Source organism: Thunnus thynnus, chromosome 1, assembly GCF_963924715.1.
Source record: "Thunnus thynnus chromosome 1, fThuThy2.1, whole genome shotgun sequence".
Classification (NCBI taxonomy): Eukaryota; Metazoa; Chordata; class Actinopteri; order Scombriformes; family Scombridae; genus Thunnus; species Thunnus thynnus.
The window spans coordinates 12,514,187-12,530,647 of NC_089517.1; the positions used below are offsets into that span (position 1 = coordinate 12,514,187).

At 36.8% G+C, this 16,461-nt stretch overlaps 1 protein-coding gene and 1 long non-coding RNA gene across 2 annotated transcripts; one reads left to right on the forward strand and one right to left on the reverse strand.

Annotated features, from left to right (window-relative positions):
* Positions 1-362: 362 nt before the first annotated feature.
* LOC137179986 (long-chain fatty acid transport protein 2-like) lies at positions 363-12,348 on the reverse strand. Its single transcript, XM_067585124.1, has 10 exons — positions 11,613-12,348; positions 9,872-10,081; positions 9,615-9,773; positions 7,196-7,320; positions 4,298-4,492; positions 3,841-3,931; positions 3,393-3,591; positions 2,209-2,306; positions 1,920-2,050; positions 363-1,650 (listed from the first exon to the last, which is right to left on the reverse strand). Exons 1-10 carry the CDS (start codon positions 12,193-12,195, stop codon positions 1,474-1,476), a joined length of 1,968 nt encoding a protein of 655 aa, XP_067441225.1. The 5' UTR covers positions 12,196-12,348; the 3' UTR covers positions 363-1,473.
* On the forward strand, positions 11,930-16,060 carry LOC137180037 (uncharacterized). Its single transcript, XR_010927905.1, has 2 exons — positions 11,930-12,020; positions 15,869-16,060. It is a non-coding gene; the product is annotated as an uncharacterized lncRNA (long non-coding RNA).
* Positions 16,061-16,461: the final 401 nt, after the last annotated feature.

A 16,461-nucleotide genomic window follows, 5' to 3' on the forward strand; every position in this document is an offset into this window, starting at 1 on the left:
GCATATAAGTGATTAGAACAGACTGATCTGGACAGTATTATTTGTACCTGCAGCAGTTTGTGTACCTGCAGCAGTTTACAAGGACTTTGCTCTCTAAAATAAAAACACACCTTCATGTTTTTGATCATTAGAACTCTGGAGGACTGTCCATGTCATTACATAATAACCACAGATGCAAAAAGTACATGGACACCCTTGTCTAATGTTTGTGGTGTATAACTACATCAAGGACTCCAACTGGGTACAGGGTCACGCAGTAAGCATGTGCGTTTGTCTCCACTTTGTGGTTTTCACATCTAGCACATCCAAAATTTGTCTGTATTTTTATTACTAAGCAGAGCAGAAATAGACATGAAAAGTAGTTCTTGTTTTACAGTAATAATCACTTTAATTTTTAGGAAAGTCCTTTATATTTACAGATATTGGCACATAAATGAAAAAAATCATATTTGGCCCTGTTCTACATATTTTCTTACCATTATATACTGCGCCTAACTTTACTTAAGTCAAAATATTGTTTAGTACATCAACACCAGCTGCAAAAGAAAGTTGGTAACACTTTGTTTCACAGGTCCTTTAATTTTATACTAATTTCCTGGAAAATTTCTCAGTAATTTGCAGGAATTTAACAGTTAATTTTAAGATATTTTACAGAGACGGTGGTGCAATTTAGTACAACTTATAAATAAACTCCATAATCAGCACATTACCCAAATACTACCAAATTACATAACCCTTTCAAAGAATCATCAGTTACCTACAGCAGCTACTTTTAGGAAATTATTGAAAGAAACTAATATACTAATACATCATTTGACACACAAAACTACAAACTGAAGAATAATTTTTGCAAATTAAAACTTAACACTTTTCTGTTTTTGTCTTATAATTTGTACCAAATTGCACCAATGTCACTGTAAAATGTCCTGAAAATTAACAGTTAAATACCTGCAAATTACCCAGAAAATTTCCATGAAATTAGTATGAAATTAAAGGACCTGTAAAATAAAGCATTACTAGAAAGTCAAATAGCAGCTGTCTTATAGTTTGTTCTCCATGAAGACTGTCAGAAGCATCTCATTACACTAATAGTATCTGTTGATCAGTGCTGCACATGTCCTTCACATGTCCCACCATCCCAACAGCAACACTCCTCAACACCCTTATTAAACTGAATAAAGTAAAAGTGTCAGAGTGGAAAGCAGTCATCATGCTTGCTAGTAAATATGCTATTTACATTATCAAAGTCCCTCTTCCTCTTGTAGGCTGAATTCAGCCTCCAACTTGGATCCTTACAAATAAACCCTGCACTTGTTATTCCCCTCTACTACTTTAGTAAAGAGCATTTATGTCTCCATGTTGTTTTACTACACATAACTGATATGAGTATTATTAAAAAAGATCTGTTCAGTCCCTGAGCTGAAGTTATTAAAACTATCTATGTAGTACACCTAGCAGACACTAAAAGCCTACTCATAGCTTGATATTTCCTGATATGATGGAGCTGTAGACCTGGGCCGTCAGCGGCACATAACTCTTCTTATTATCATCAAGGATGTAGAGGGGGTCCTGGATACGTCCTGGATCAAAATTCTCCTCCACTAACTTCACCTTCATCTGTTTGAAAGTCCCTGTCACCTCCACAGCATTCTGGACAGAAGAAAAGTACAAAATACACACTCAAGTACAACATCAAGATATCTCATTATCTCAAAATGTAGACTGATAATAATAAATCAATGTTTTACTCTAAAATAAGATTTTGTCATTGAAGAAAATGAGAACCACTTTCACATTTTGACATGACAGCACAAAAGTTGACCATTAACTTTGTGTTTTCTTTGTTTTACAGATATTGCATGAGATTTTTTTTTTTCTCCAAAATTCATATGCAGTCAAGTTTTCTGAAATTAAATTACCTGTATCCTTATAAAGCGCGGTCTGGCATACGATGGTAGGTAGCTAACCACATGTTTATATATTTTTATTCCATCAAACTGGGCGCCTTCCTTCTCAGTGACAGCAGCCATCCCTATCCGCCCCTCATGCCCTAAAAAAGAAAGCCAAAGAACATCACAAAAAAGCACATTTATGTCAGAAATGTAGCTATTTATAACCTAATTAAAGTGTATCTTTGTTGTTCTGCCATTAGGAATTCAGATTTTTATTAAACATACTCTGAAGTAAAATAGAGAAGATGACCATCACCTGGTATTTGGACTCCATAAACGTTGGCTTCTTTGAGACAATCACTGATAGTCAGGATGTCAGACACCTCAGTTGTGGCCACATTCTCACCTTTCCACCTGTAGGCTCAAACAAAATGTTCAAAATGCATTTGGGAAACAAAAAAAAGTCTTTGTTTTGCCCACTGAAATCTCATGTTTAAGCAATGAATAGGAGTTTGCCCTGAACCTCAAAGTTCCTCTAAATGAGCATGGTGCATATTTAGTGGTGCAGAACTGCTTAAAATTGCACAAAATACTCAAAAGAAAATGTATTAATTATGTATTAGTCAGAATTGTTGTTATTGTGAGTTTGAAAAATGTTCCTGTTTAGTTTACTAGTAAACTTCTCCAGTTTTGACAGTTTTGGTAGAAAGAGTGTTGTACAACAGTCATGGATTGTGCCTTAAAATCTCAAACAGCAGGTGGCTCTTCATGAACATATAAAGAAAAAAAGAAAACTAAAGCTTAATTTGGAGAAAAAACATAAAACCATTTGTTAAAGCTTTTATTCAATAAGTATAAAGAATTTTGCCTTTCAAATTTTTATGGAAAAGTGGGAGAACGTCTCTTAAAAATGTAATAAATAAGGACCAGTGTGTAAGATTTAGGGGATCAATTGGTAAAAATGGAATATAATATTCATAAGTATGGTTTCATTAGTGTATAATCACCTGAAACTAAAAATTGTGTTTTCGTTACCTGTGAATGAGCCCTTTATATCTACATAAGGAGCAGGTCCTCTTCCACAGAGCCCGCCATGTTGCACCGCCATGTTTCTACACTAGCCCAGAACAGACAAACCAAAAACTGGCTCTAAAGAGGGCCTTTTGCATTTTTCACTAGTTTCCATAGGTTCTCCTACATGCTTGAAAGGGACAGGTGAAGGCAAGGGGTATTCAGTTGGTTGCAATCTGCAACCTCCCCACTAGATGACACTAAATCCTACACACTGGTCCTTCAACTGACTATTTTCCTTGACAGGCTTTTCACCTTTTACAGTAAAAGGTCAGAGACCTCAAAATATTTCATTCACTAATCTTTTAGCCTGACATTTGTGGTTTAATGATCTGCCTGATAATGATGTATACACATCTACATACATAATTATGTTAAAAACAGCATACTTAAAAATCATAAAACAAATAATGCACAGGAGTTCTGTACCTGAATGTGTCACCAACACGATCCTGAAAGTAGATGAAGTTGTCTTTGTCGATCCTCATTAGGTCTCCGTTGTTGAAGTAAAGATCTCCCTTCTTGAGAACGTTACGAAGTCTTTTCCTTTCCGTTTGCTCTTCATTCTGAGCGTAGCCGACAAAAGGGGCGATGTCTGTGATCTTTGATACCAGGAGTCCCGTTTCACCTTCAAGACGAAGCCAAAAGATGGTTACTGCCATTTTCTATCGACAGACTATTTCAGCCAAACATTGATTTATCATCATCAGGGTCCTGATTTGGTTGGTAAATAGACCCTGCCTATGAGATGCAGATGTAATATGTGTCATGGTGCAAAGAGTAAGAAAGCAAATCTACGGAAAGTACATAGAGATAAGGTTTAAAATTGGTGATTCAGAGGTCTAATTTATATTGACAGCAGTAGAAGTTTCTTCACCTTTGGCTGACTCTATGCAGAGGCCGTTAGCATCTCGAATCGGCTCATCTCTCTCTGTGTCATACTTGATAAGAGTGTAGGGAAACAGCTTCTACAGGAGGAAGTAAAGGACATCAAAACTGCATTTCATTATCTTTATACCAACAGCAGAATAAAACATATAATTCCCATATTATTTATCTAAAGACACATATGACATATTTGTGATTCCAACATTTCCGCATGCATTGGTATAGTATATAGTATATATAACCACAATGCAGAATGTTTTAGAATGAACTCAAGGTCTACTTACTAGCTTTCAACTACAGCTCACAGTCTCTTGGGTGGTTGAGAGATTTGAAAGTGCTACTAAGTGGACCATGAGCTGTGATTATTTTGTCACACACACTAATAAGCTCTAAAGAAAATTCCACACTATTTACAGAAACATAAACAGGTTTTTTTCTTTCCTTACCTGATGCAAAAAGTTGACCCGTCCAATAGCTCCTATTTTCCCCGCGTAGTTGACAAATCCCACATTTCCCTCAGTGGAGGCGTAAAACTCTCGGACCTGAATGTTCCCAAAGCGATTGAGAAACTCCTTCCATATCTCTGCTCTGATGCCATTGCCAATGGCCAGTCTTACTTTGTGGTCTCTGTCATTTTCTCTCTGCATTTTCAAAAAGAAAAACAGTTAAAGCATTTTGAAAGTTTTACATAAAAGACTTATTGAATACATACTAGAATCAGAACAGGATATAGTTTATCAAAGAAAGAAGAATTGATGGTGATGAGGCCAAAAACCGCATGTCACCTCTTATAAGGATGGAAAGTGTATGTGTGTTTAAATATTGATAATTAAGTTTGGTTATATAGAATTTATCAAAACCAGAGATTACAAAGTGCTTTACAGGGACAAAACGAAAAAGAAATGGGAAAATACATATGCAGACAAAATAATTCAAATTAAATAAGGGAATAAGGTAAAAATAAACATTCAGAAGCAACATGAAAAAAAGGAAAAAGCTATTTAAAATAAGTTATTCAAAAGCTATTTGAAATGTGCTCACAGAAGCGATTTAAAAGAAGATATGGATTTTGCAAGTCTGTTTGTCGGGCAGGTTGTTCCATAGTGGAGGTGTCCTAACAGCTTAGGCTCTGTCTCCTTTAGTCTTAAACCCTGACATGGGAATTGCCAACAAGTTCCTGTCTGAGGTCCTCTGACTGCGTGCAGGTTGGTGTGTAATTCAAAACTAGGTCATTAAAAATGCTTTAAAAGTCATAAGTAAAATCTTAAAATCAATTCTGCTTCTGCCAACGTAGAGACAGTAAGAGGGGAGTGATATGATCTCTTTTCTTGGTTTTTGTTAGTAGTCTGGCTGCTGCATTCTGTACAATTTGGAGTCTGTGTATTGCTGCTTTTAAACACACACACCTATGTGACCTCATAGGCTTTATAATAAACACGTTCCCCAATTAGGCCCTTAATTAAGAGAAGGCATCTCTCTGATCAAATACCTGCATAATACCTGTGTGTATGTAACAATCTCACAGAAGAGACCAGTTTGCACCAGCAAAAATGCTCTCACATGAATATCTCATATGTCAGACATAAACATAAAAGAAAACATACAAATACTGTATAAAAAATGCCATTCACTTAATAAATGTGACCCTAAACTAATATACTAGTGCATTTAAGGGAGATATTTGGTTGCCAAGTCACATGATATGGTCTTCCTGAGTTAAGGCCAACATCTATTCCTAGAGTTGACCAGATACAGACAAACCACCTACTCTGACCTCCTCGGTACAGAGTCACACGGTAAATTGAGACTGTGTTTCATGTGATGCAAGTAGATACTCTGAATGACCACACACATAAGCAGAATGTTTACAGTACTCCTAAATACAGTTAATACATCTTTATGAGAAATGATGGCATGATTGTGAATAATGTCTAGTAATCATATCGACATATCTATCTGTAACGTTTCATGCCATTGAACCCCTACAGATTATGACGCAGAAGGCTGGAAACTGATAGTTGAGATTTAACGATTTCTATTTTTGTAAGCCAGCTGTGCTGCACTGTGGGAATGTACAGATTTGGAAAGTTATCTCTGACTAGATATGTGTAAAAGGCAGCTTGCTGCAGCCTGTTTGCAGTATTCTGCTTCTGCAGCTGTCTCGAGTAAAGGGGTTTTACAGTAGTTAAGATAGCAAAGAGGAGGCATGGTGCCCACAGCGCCCTGCCAAAAATACTGTGTGGGCTTGTTTAAATAGCAATCACTCTGGTAATTAAAAAAACTGGCATTTAATGAATAAATAAAGGGTAATAATAGTGGTTGTATCAGTTTGTCAATACAGTATGAGATTGATATTGCATTTGGTACAATTGTTTACTTATGATGGCAACTCCTTTACAACCACAAATGACTAAAACTGCAATTAAATATGTTTTCTTTGAACACATTTGTGATTGTGTAATTACATTCTGTCAAAAAAATCTCCCCTAAAGGAATGCCACTGGTTTGGGTTTCAGCTGAGAGTTTTAACTGTCACATGATCAAAGCTCTGCTGCAGAGGCCTTACCACAAAGAAAACAAAGTAAATCCTGTAGAACTGCTATTTATTGGCAAGAAAATGATCCAAATTAAAGGTTACTATATATTAGCATGATCACTCACTTGCTATCATTCTTTAAAAATCCTGCAAAAACAAATATTATTCCTGCTGAAATATTATGTTACTGCTTAGTTTTATCTCTGTTTTACAGAATAAAAAAGTAAAAATACGTCATCATTGCATCTGTGTCTTCAGCAGACTGAACAGTTCTTTTAGTGCACGGCTGCTCAACAGAAAGACTGAGAAGGTCCTTTGTGCCTGCTGCCGTTAAGCTTTTCAATGACATGCTTGAGTATTAAAAGGCTTTATGATTATTTATTACTGCTGGCTGTTAGATCTTTTGTATTCTTTATCCTTAATTTGCTCTGTGTCAGCACTTTAAGGAGTTTTTATTGCCTTGTGTTTTGTCAATTTATCCATGTGTCTGGTGTTGTCTTTTAGACTGTTTTATCCATGTTTTATTGTCTTTTGTTTGTTTTTATTTGTTTTTTCCTCTAGTCATAAGTGTTGACATGTGGTGACTATTGTATTTTCACCCTTGGAGATCAATGAAGAATAGTACCAGTCAAAAGATTGGACACACCTTCCCATTCACTTGAATGAGAAAGTGTCCAAACTTTTGACTGGTACTATCTCTCTCCCTCCCTCCCTTCCTCTATCTATCTATCTATCTATCTATCTATCTATCTATCTATCTATCTATCTATCTATCTATCTATCTATCTATCTATATCTACCTACCTACCTTTGGTGTACTGCAGAGGTAACGCATCACTTCTCCTATGTACTGAACGACGGTCACGCTGTACTTCCGGCAGTCATCCCAGAACTGCGAGGCAGAAAACTTTCTCTTCAGTATGATGGTTGACCCTTCAAAGTCAGACAGAGAAGATGAAAGAAAATTTGATTTCCACATACACAACGTGAAAATGCGAAAGTGACATTTTCATGGCTTTCTATTCAGTACATTTGCTTTTCAAAACTTTGAAAACAAAATATTCAGCTATAAGAGTTCATGCACAGCTAGTGTCCATTTAGATATTATGATATTAACGGATATTGGATTGGATTTGCATTTTTTAAAATAACAGACAGATTCATTGCAGGTGTACTGTTTTGAAACTTGTATTAACAGGCACATACTGTAGTTTACACTATACTTATTTCTACATACCATTTCTATTTTCAATTAGCTGAATTAAAAATGAATTACTATACCTTATGTAAGGATTAAACATGTCTAAAAACTCATGTATTTGGTCACAGTCAAAAACTGCACAACATGACTGTGATATGTGGACATCTCCTAATATGTGTGCAACTCAGGCCTCACCAGACATTTAACAGGAGCGTGAACTTTAGCCTATTTAGAAAAAGGCTGTTAGAAAGTGGAGGTAATCTGGTCTTGGTTGACCCAGCTCTGTTCAGATTACTGATTCACTGTGACAAAAGACTCTTTCATTTGGTTGTCCAGGGACAGGAAACCCAGAGGGAGACGGAGGAGCAGCTGTGTCACTTTCTGGTAGTGTGCAGTGCAAACAGGTTCAGTTCTGTTGAGTTGAGTTGGAGAACCACTTTCATGAACCTGCACAATCTGGAGTGGGCAGACGCACAGCTGATGCATGAGAAAATTCCACCCCAACACAGTTGTGATATTCAAGTGACACCTCTAGCTGGGTTGTGTGTTCCAACAAATACAATTAATCGTCAGTGATCGCAGGTGTAACTAGGTCAGTAATGTATTACCATAAATTGATCCTGGATCCGCCATAAATCATCCATTACTACTCTGTTGAGAATTTGTGCAACAGCAACAACAACTTCTTTTAAGCTTTTTTTGTTTGGTTGTTTTGGTTCTGTTACCTGTAAGTTTTGTTTGATTTATGCTATGAAAGTGATCTACATGTGACTTGTTTGCTTACATGCAATGGGATTAATAGTGTGTCCTCACCTGCACTAAAAAAAACATGGATGTATATTAAAGGATAAGTTCACAATGTTTCAAGTCTGTCTTAAAACAACAGTCAGGTGCCCATTTCAGCATTGAAACAGGTTTTTGATTGCTGTAATCATTCCTCCTGTTCATACTGGACATTAAGACCCTTTCATAATGTGCCTTTATATTGATTTTATTCATTTTTAGTGTCAAATTCCCTCTTTTTGCTTCAGCTTAAAAGACTAACTTTGGAAGATATTCACTTGTTTTGTGTAACTCAGACAGCTTAAGCCTCAGATACACTTTTAAACACATCTTTGCTCAAAACAAGGACTGTGGATTTTGTCCCCCTGTCTCTTACGTTGAAAGTAGAGCTGCAATGATTAGTCGATTAATCAACAGAAAATTAGACAAAAAAAATAATAGGCAACTATTTCAACTATTGAATAATCATTTTAGTCTTTTCTTCAGTAAAAACATTTGATAGTTACAGCTACTCAAATGTGAGGATTGGTTGCTTTTCTTACATACATGATAGAAAACTGAATATCTTTCAGTTTTCTACTGTTGGTCAGATAAAATAAGACATTTGAAGACTTCACATTGGACTGTGGGAATTTATAATCTTTTTCATTATTTTTATAGACAAAGCAGTTAATCTATTAATTGAGAAAATAATTGTTAATCTATGATGAAAATAATTGTCAGTTGTGGATCTCTTAATGTCCAGTATGAACGGGAGGAATGATTACAGCGAGCAAAACCTGTTTCAATGTTCATTTGGGTACCTGATCGATGTTTTAAGACAGACTTGAAAAATTGTGAATCTATCCTTTAATATAATGTTATTAATGTGTTGTAAACTACAGCAGCTTTTGGCACAGATTCACTTTTGTTCCAAAAGTCTGGATTTAAATGAATTGAATCTGATAGTTTGGCCTGAAATATAATCATTTTAAAGTCTTTGGTTTTTGGCAAAAGTGTTTCCAACACACAGTAAAGTCCCTACCAAGGTCAACAGTGGCGTTAGCAGGGAAAACAGACTGCTGTACCCAGGAAACTGGAAAGTTATTTTAAAAAGCCTGAAATGTAAGAAAAAATGTAACAAGTCCTTGTTTGCACAGTAAATAATTCATTCATCACCAAGGAATCTCACACAGCCTTCTCAAAGTCTTATTTGTTTAACACTGTGGTCTGAGGCAGTTTCTGCTACTTCTCATTGTCTCACCTGTCTCCATGGAGCCAATAAAGCCTATAATGAATCCAGCTGTGTGGTACAGAGGTAAGTTGAGGTAGATGACATCACTAGACGACACGCCATTTGAGGATAAAACAGCCAGAGCTGTTAGGAGGCGGTTCTGATTGACCACGGCTGCCTTAGGGAGACCTGAAACACAAACACTGAAAACTCAAGAAGGCTGTTGGTGCAGATAATCACACAAAACTGAAAAACAGTCAAAAAAAAGAGGCAATCACTCCTGATACCTGTAGTTCCAGAGGTGTAAATATAAACTGCAGGACTTTTGAATGTGATGTGTGATCTGAGGGATCGAGGGAGCGGTGTGTCTGCCGCGTGGTCCACTTTATCGGAGAAGCTCTCGATTCCAGGTGTGTCACAGTGTTTGGTCATCAGGAGGACGGTGACGCCTTGCTCCCTCAGTGAGGGCAGCACATCCTCCACTGCTTCCTTCAGCTCTGGAGCAGGACACACGATTATAACCACTGAATACTGAGATTAGATTAATATATTGTCCTGCCAAGATATTGCAAGTAAATCATACAGTTTTACAAAAAAATGCAGTTAAGACTACAGCCTAACGGGAATCAGCAAAAACCCAGCAAGCTGCAACTTTCACTGACTTCTTAGTCTGGAAAACAGATGCTGAGAGTCGCTGGAGACTAGAAACTAGACGCCAGTGAGTGAACTATGAGTAATACTCACTTGTAGGCTGGCTTTACAAGACCACTCTGATTGGCTCATGAACATATTCTGAGGTCTGTTATATCCGAATGACAAAAGCAGATTTGTTGTTCTTTACTCATATTAAATATTTGGTATTGCTGTGGTTTCCCTTGTTGTGGCTGGGTGTTGTAAAAAATATGTTCAAAACCAGTAGAAATATGATTGCAACAATTTAATCAATAGTTGTTAGTTGATTCAAATTCTCTTGTTGCAGCTTCTCAAATGTGAATATTTCTGGTTTCTTTGGTCTTCTATGATGGTGAACTGAATATCTTTGAGGTGGACTGTTGGTCGGGACAAAAACAAGATGTTTAAGGTTACATCTTGGGTTTTGGGAAACGGTCATCGACATTTTTCACCATTTTCTGACTTCTTATAGACCACCAACGACCAACTGATTAATTGAGAAAATAATCAACAGGTGAATCGATAATGAAAATAATTGTTAGTTGCAGCCCCAGATTCCTGCAATATTGCACCCATACGGTACATGAACACATTAGAAAACAAACTAAAGTATAATTGTAATAAACTCTATTTGTATACCACTTTTCTTAAAAAAGTTACAAAGAGCTTCACAGGGAAAAGAAAAAAAGCAAACAATAAAAGTAAGGACAATGCAAATTGAAACAAATAAGATCATTAGATCATAAATACAGGAAATTACAAATCAAGTTAAAACCAGAGACGAATGTCAAACTGCAAGGATAGAAAAGTAAAACCACAAGACCCATAATAAGTACACTTAAATCCCCTTTCAGCTCAGATAAGCTTGAAAACCTCAATTTCATATTAAATAATTTCAGATTATTATTAATTAATTACAATACAGATGACAATCAAATACATATTCAAATTCAGATGGTAAATATTTTCACTATATTCAGGTTAAGCCCCCTCCTCTTCACATGACTGCTGGATCAGTCTGGCAAGAGTCCAGACTGGATAATTCTTTAAGTCCCTTTACATGTTTGATGAAAACACTGAGAGGAAAATACTTCTCTTAAGCTAAAGTTTCAAGAGAAAATCTGTACAGAATACCATGAATACCATTTATTTGCTTAATCTGTGCCCCATGGTGGACCAAGAGCTATTTCAAAGTCTGTTCCACTAAGAAAAATCTCATTCTGAAGAGGAAAAAGCTATTTGAACCTGTAGGTATGACACAAAAGTGAAACCAGAGACTGTAAATCATTTGGTTTCAAGCCCAACTCCTTGTAAACAGCAGGCCTGTCTGACTAAACTAAACATACAGGCCCTTACCTGGAGCTGCTATCAACACTTTGGCCTTGCAGCAGTTGAAGCAGTGCAGCAAACACTTGGTGCGGATGTTGTAATTGAGAAGAGCTACAGGGGAGCCCAATTTAGCCAAAGCCAGCCAGGTAAACATGAAGGCGGGTTCATTCCCCATGAAGACAGCGACGGTGTCTCCGGCTTTATATCGGGGGTGAGACTGAAGCGCGTTGGCAACTTTATTACTCCTCTTGTCGGTGTCTGTGTACGTGAAGCTTTCATCCTCAAACACAATGAACGGCTTGTCTGGATGCGCAGCAGTCTGCTCCAAGAAACGGTCCAAAACAAAGAAGAAAGGTCTTCTCATTCGCCTCGAAACAAACTTCACTAAAATCCGCAGCAGATCTCCGATATACAAGATATCCGCCCAGAGATAAGGTGTGAAAGTTTTGAGGGCGAATGGTATGATGAGGATACTTGCTAAAATGATTGAAACACACGTTTCCATCCTGTTTTCTTCTTTAAAAGCTACAAGTCCTGTAAAAAGTGTGCAGCCCCTGCAGGAAAATGGGGAATGTGGCAAATAAGGATTTTGTTCAGTGGGGCGGGGCATTGTCTCAAATTAAGTTCATGGAGAGGGTTGAATATCTGAATAATTAGAAGTATTTGAGGATTGAAGAGAACTACAGATTGCACAGAAGCAACGACATGTTTTATTGCAAGGATTAAACTATTCTGCTTTTCCAGAAAAAAAGCACCCTCCAAAAAAAAAAAAACCTTGGCCAAAAGAGCTCATTAGACATTTAGAGAATGACAAACATAAAGAGTGAAAGAGTATTCATCAGTCTCACTGAGGGTCAGTGTCAGGGTCAGTTAAATAGGCTGCAGTGATATGTAAACGCTCTGCTGCCTGTAGGTCAGCTGGTGCAGCAGGCAGGGCAGCAAATGAGAAGACAATCAAGAGTTTGACCATTTAATCTGATGAATTTGATGCATTGTGGGTTATTAGTAACACAGGCAGTGGTGGAAAGTAACTAAATACATTTACTAAAGTAGGCTACTTACGTATAATTATGAGATACTTGTACTTTACTTGAGTATTTCCATTTTATGCTACTTTAACTTTCACTCCACTACATCTCAGATGGAAATGTTGTACTTTCAACTTCACTACATTTATTTGACAGCTTTAGTTACTTTACAGATGAAGATTTGACACAATGGATAATATAACAAGCTTTTAAAATACAACACATTTTTAAAGATGAAACCAGTGGTTTCCAACCTTTTTGACATTTAGTGTCTTATAAAAAGCAGTGTGTAGTCAGGGTCACATTTCAGATGTCTATGAGTTGTTAACAGTTCCACCAAATAGTGATTTTTCCCTCTACAAAACAAGTACTTTTACTTTAGTACTTTAAATACATTTTGTAGCAGACTTTTATTTGTATTGGAGTATTTTTACATTGCTGTATTGGTACTTTTACTTAAGTGAAGGATCTGAGTACTTCTTTCGCCACTGAACATAGGCCTGTATTAGTGTTGTGTTTGCAAAACTTGCAAATGATAATGATATAAATATATTCTGTAGTGTTTGTCCTTGAGGTCTTTTGAGTTTTAGTAGTGGAAGAAGTATTAAGATGTTTTACAACAATGTAAATACAAGTAAAAATCCAGAATTAAAACTTCCACTTTAGTAAAAGTATACATAAATATTTTCAGCCAAATATTAAAGGTGCAGTGTGTTGAATTTAGTGGCATCTAATGGGACGGACTTGGCAGAAATGGAACATAATATTCACAAGTATGTTTTAATTAGTGTATAATCACCTGAAAATAAGAATTGTTGTGGTTTTGTTACCTTAGAATGAGCCCGTTATATCTACATAAGGAGCAGGTCCTCTTTCACGGACCCCGCCATGTTGTACCATCATGTTTCTACAGTAGCCCAGAATGGACAAACCAAATGCTGGCTCTAGAGAGGGCCTTTCGTGTTTTTCGTGGCCACTGTAGGTTCTCCTACATGCTTGGAAGGGGAGAGTGAGGGGAGGGGTATCCAGTTGGTTGCAATCTGTAACCTGACCGCTAGATGCCACTAAATCCTACACACTGGTCCTTTAAATGTATTAACAAGAAAAAGTGCTCATTCTGCAGTTGTGATGTCACAAATCATGCTCGTAGGTACACGCCTTAAACTCAGATTTTAACGAGGGCACAGAGGAACTTTCCATTTTCAGCAGATGAGTGTGAAAACAGCCTTCTAGTGTCAAACTGCACATACATCATTCTGCACAGTGAAGCTCAAACATTCAACTGAAGGGACAAGAAGGAAAACATATTTTTGAGTAGAGGGGAACTTATCTGAAAAGTGGCCTGTAACTCCAGCTCTAAATAAATAATAAATGTAGTGGAATAAAAAGTACAATATTTTTTTCTAAAATGTAGTGCCGTCAAAGTATAAAGTAACATAAAATGGAAATTACTCGAGTAAATCACAAATATCTCAAAATTGTACAGTACTTGGGTAAATGCACTCAGTTACTTACACACACACACACACACACACACACACACACACACATACAGACACACACTCACACGGTGTGACAACAATTAAGAAATTTAATCTTCAGACACTGTCTGTCTGTCTGTGTTTCATTCATTTTGGTGACACCAGAATTGAAAAATTGGCAATCTCCCAGGAAGTGATGTGTCTTTTTCTCTGAATTTTCTTTTTAAAGCAGTTTTAAATTCCTATAAGTGTCACTCTGCTCTTTGTTTGCTCTCCACTTTCCTTCATTGCAAACAATTGTTGCTATTGTAAAGCACATCACTTTCCTGTTTGCAAGAAAATATTTCCCTGGAAAGACAAAACATGTTATTTTATGACACAAGATGATGATTTTCAGGTTCAATTAAAAATATTCCAACTTGTAGCTGTCAGGGCAGGAAACTTAAAACATCTTACTATGCATTTTCTGTATCAGTGTCTGAGTGTCAGTATATCAGTTTCAGTATCAGCGCAAACATGTCTGTACTGTAGATAACATGTGCATTACACTGTAAAACATTTGAGCTATTTTAACTTGAAAACATCATTTACCCCTCCTACTTAAAAACATTAATTATACATGCATATCAGTCGTTGTGATCTAAAATCCAAAGTTAAGTTTATTGATTTTAAGAAAATAAGTCTAAGACATTCAGTCAATATTTAGTCACATAGAAAGACGCTGACATCAGGTTTGTTTTCCCCCTCTCTCAGTTTGATTGATTTCATGGCTCATTTCGTAATTTGTCACATAGTCTGCGCAGCAGAAGCTTTAAGACTTTGTGGCAAAGCTCCTGTAAATTCCTGTTGTAGCCATTTTAATACCAGGGTCAGAACACAGACAAGGCTGGTTACATTTGTAAAACATTCATATAAAAAAGAAAAGACAAGCAACTTATCTCTCACAGAGGAAAGAAGGCTTTGTGCAGATTTTAACACAAACACAATGCATGCTGGGAAATATGCTGATATGTACTAACCATGTTTATTAAGGAGATTAGTCACAGTTAACAGGACATTCATTCAAATGATCATTTAACACTTCAAGTTCTGAAACCTGAAAGTAGCAACTAGAGATATTTATGTCAAAGATTTGACCAGATTTACATGAGTTAAACCTGCATTGATGGATATTTTGTGTAATATGAAAATGTTGCCCTCAACTCTGCAAATCTTTTAGCTCAACTTTTTTTTTTACACTCTGCAAGCACATATTCCTGGTAGATTACTTTGTAATATTAACAGCATATTTCTTCTGTTCACATGTCAATTTTCACAAACAAAGATAAAGATTGATTGTTGCTGTGATAACTTTCCTGACTTGTAAAATCCTCTTATAGTGTTGTGCAGTGTTTCAGTGTCTGATAAGCCTTCAAACTCAATGAGACAAATTCCTCTTATCATCTCATTGCTACCTGCAACACGCCTCGCCCCATGTAGCACCTTGTGTTGTGTCAATGTAGGGCTGTGTCCAAAAGTAACAAAACAAAAGTAACAAAATCAACCTACAGCACCTCTAAAGCTAACTCATTAACACGCTATATCTCATTTTTTTAATTGGAGAGTGCAAAAACAAGAGATTGCAGGTTTACAGGGACTATTTTGTGTCTGGGAGCCATTACTTCCTGAAGTCTTGCTGTCACTACCTGTCTATCTGTAATTTCAACTCCCACATGAACTCTTCTTTCGCGCTGCAGAGCATAAAAAATGTCATGATGATTTTTTTTCTCCACAGCCTGGCCAGTCCGTGACTGGATGGGTGCAGCAGCTGCACAACTGCACCCTGCAGTTGAAGAGGTGCATGTTACTGAGCCTTTGCAGCAGGAGTGTCCTGTCTGCAGCTACAATAAATGAGATCCTCTTGACAAAGGGAAACAGCTAGACTGGTTGTGTCCAAAAGTAATAAACAGCCTCTCTTCACATACTATATCTGTTTGTTTAATCAGAGACTATATAAAACAACAGACAACAATCATCGTGAGGTTGCCAAGCAGCAGACAGACAAAGGGACAACAAGTGTAGAATATTTTTCTCAAGAGCTGATGAAGATCAAGCCAGAGCTAAAAGGAGAGTGAATGCAACTTCAAATACACAATAATGTTGCTGTGTGTCTGCAGGATGTGTAAATAGGAAATAGTTTGCGAAACACATTAGTCACAGTAACTGTATGAGTTGTTGATATGGTGGTGGTTGGCGTTTTTCTGACCCCTGGTGACCATAAATTGATTAATGCAGCTTTAACGATAAAAGATTGGTTGATTTCACTAAATTCCAGTGTGAGGTTCAACATCATAAACATGAGAAAATACCTTTAAAAATAACATCCCT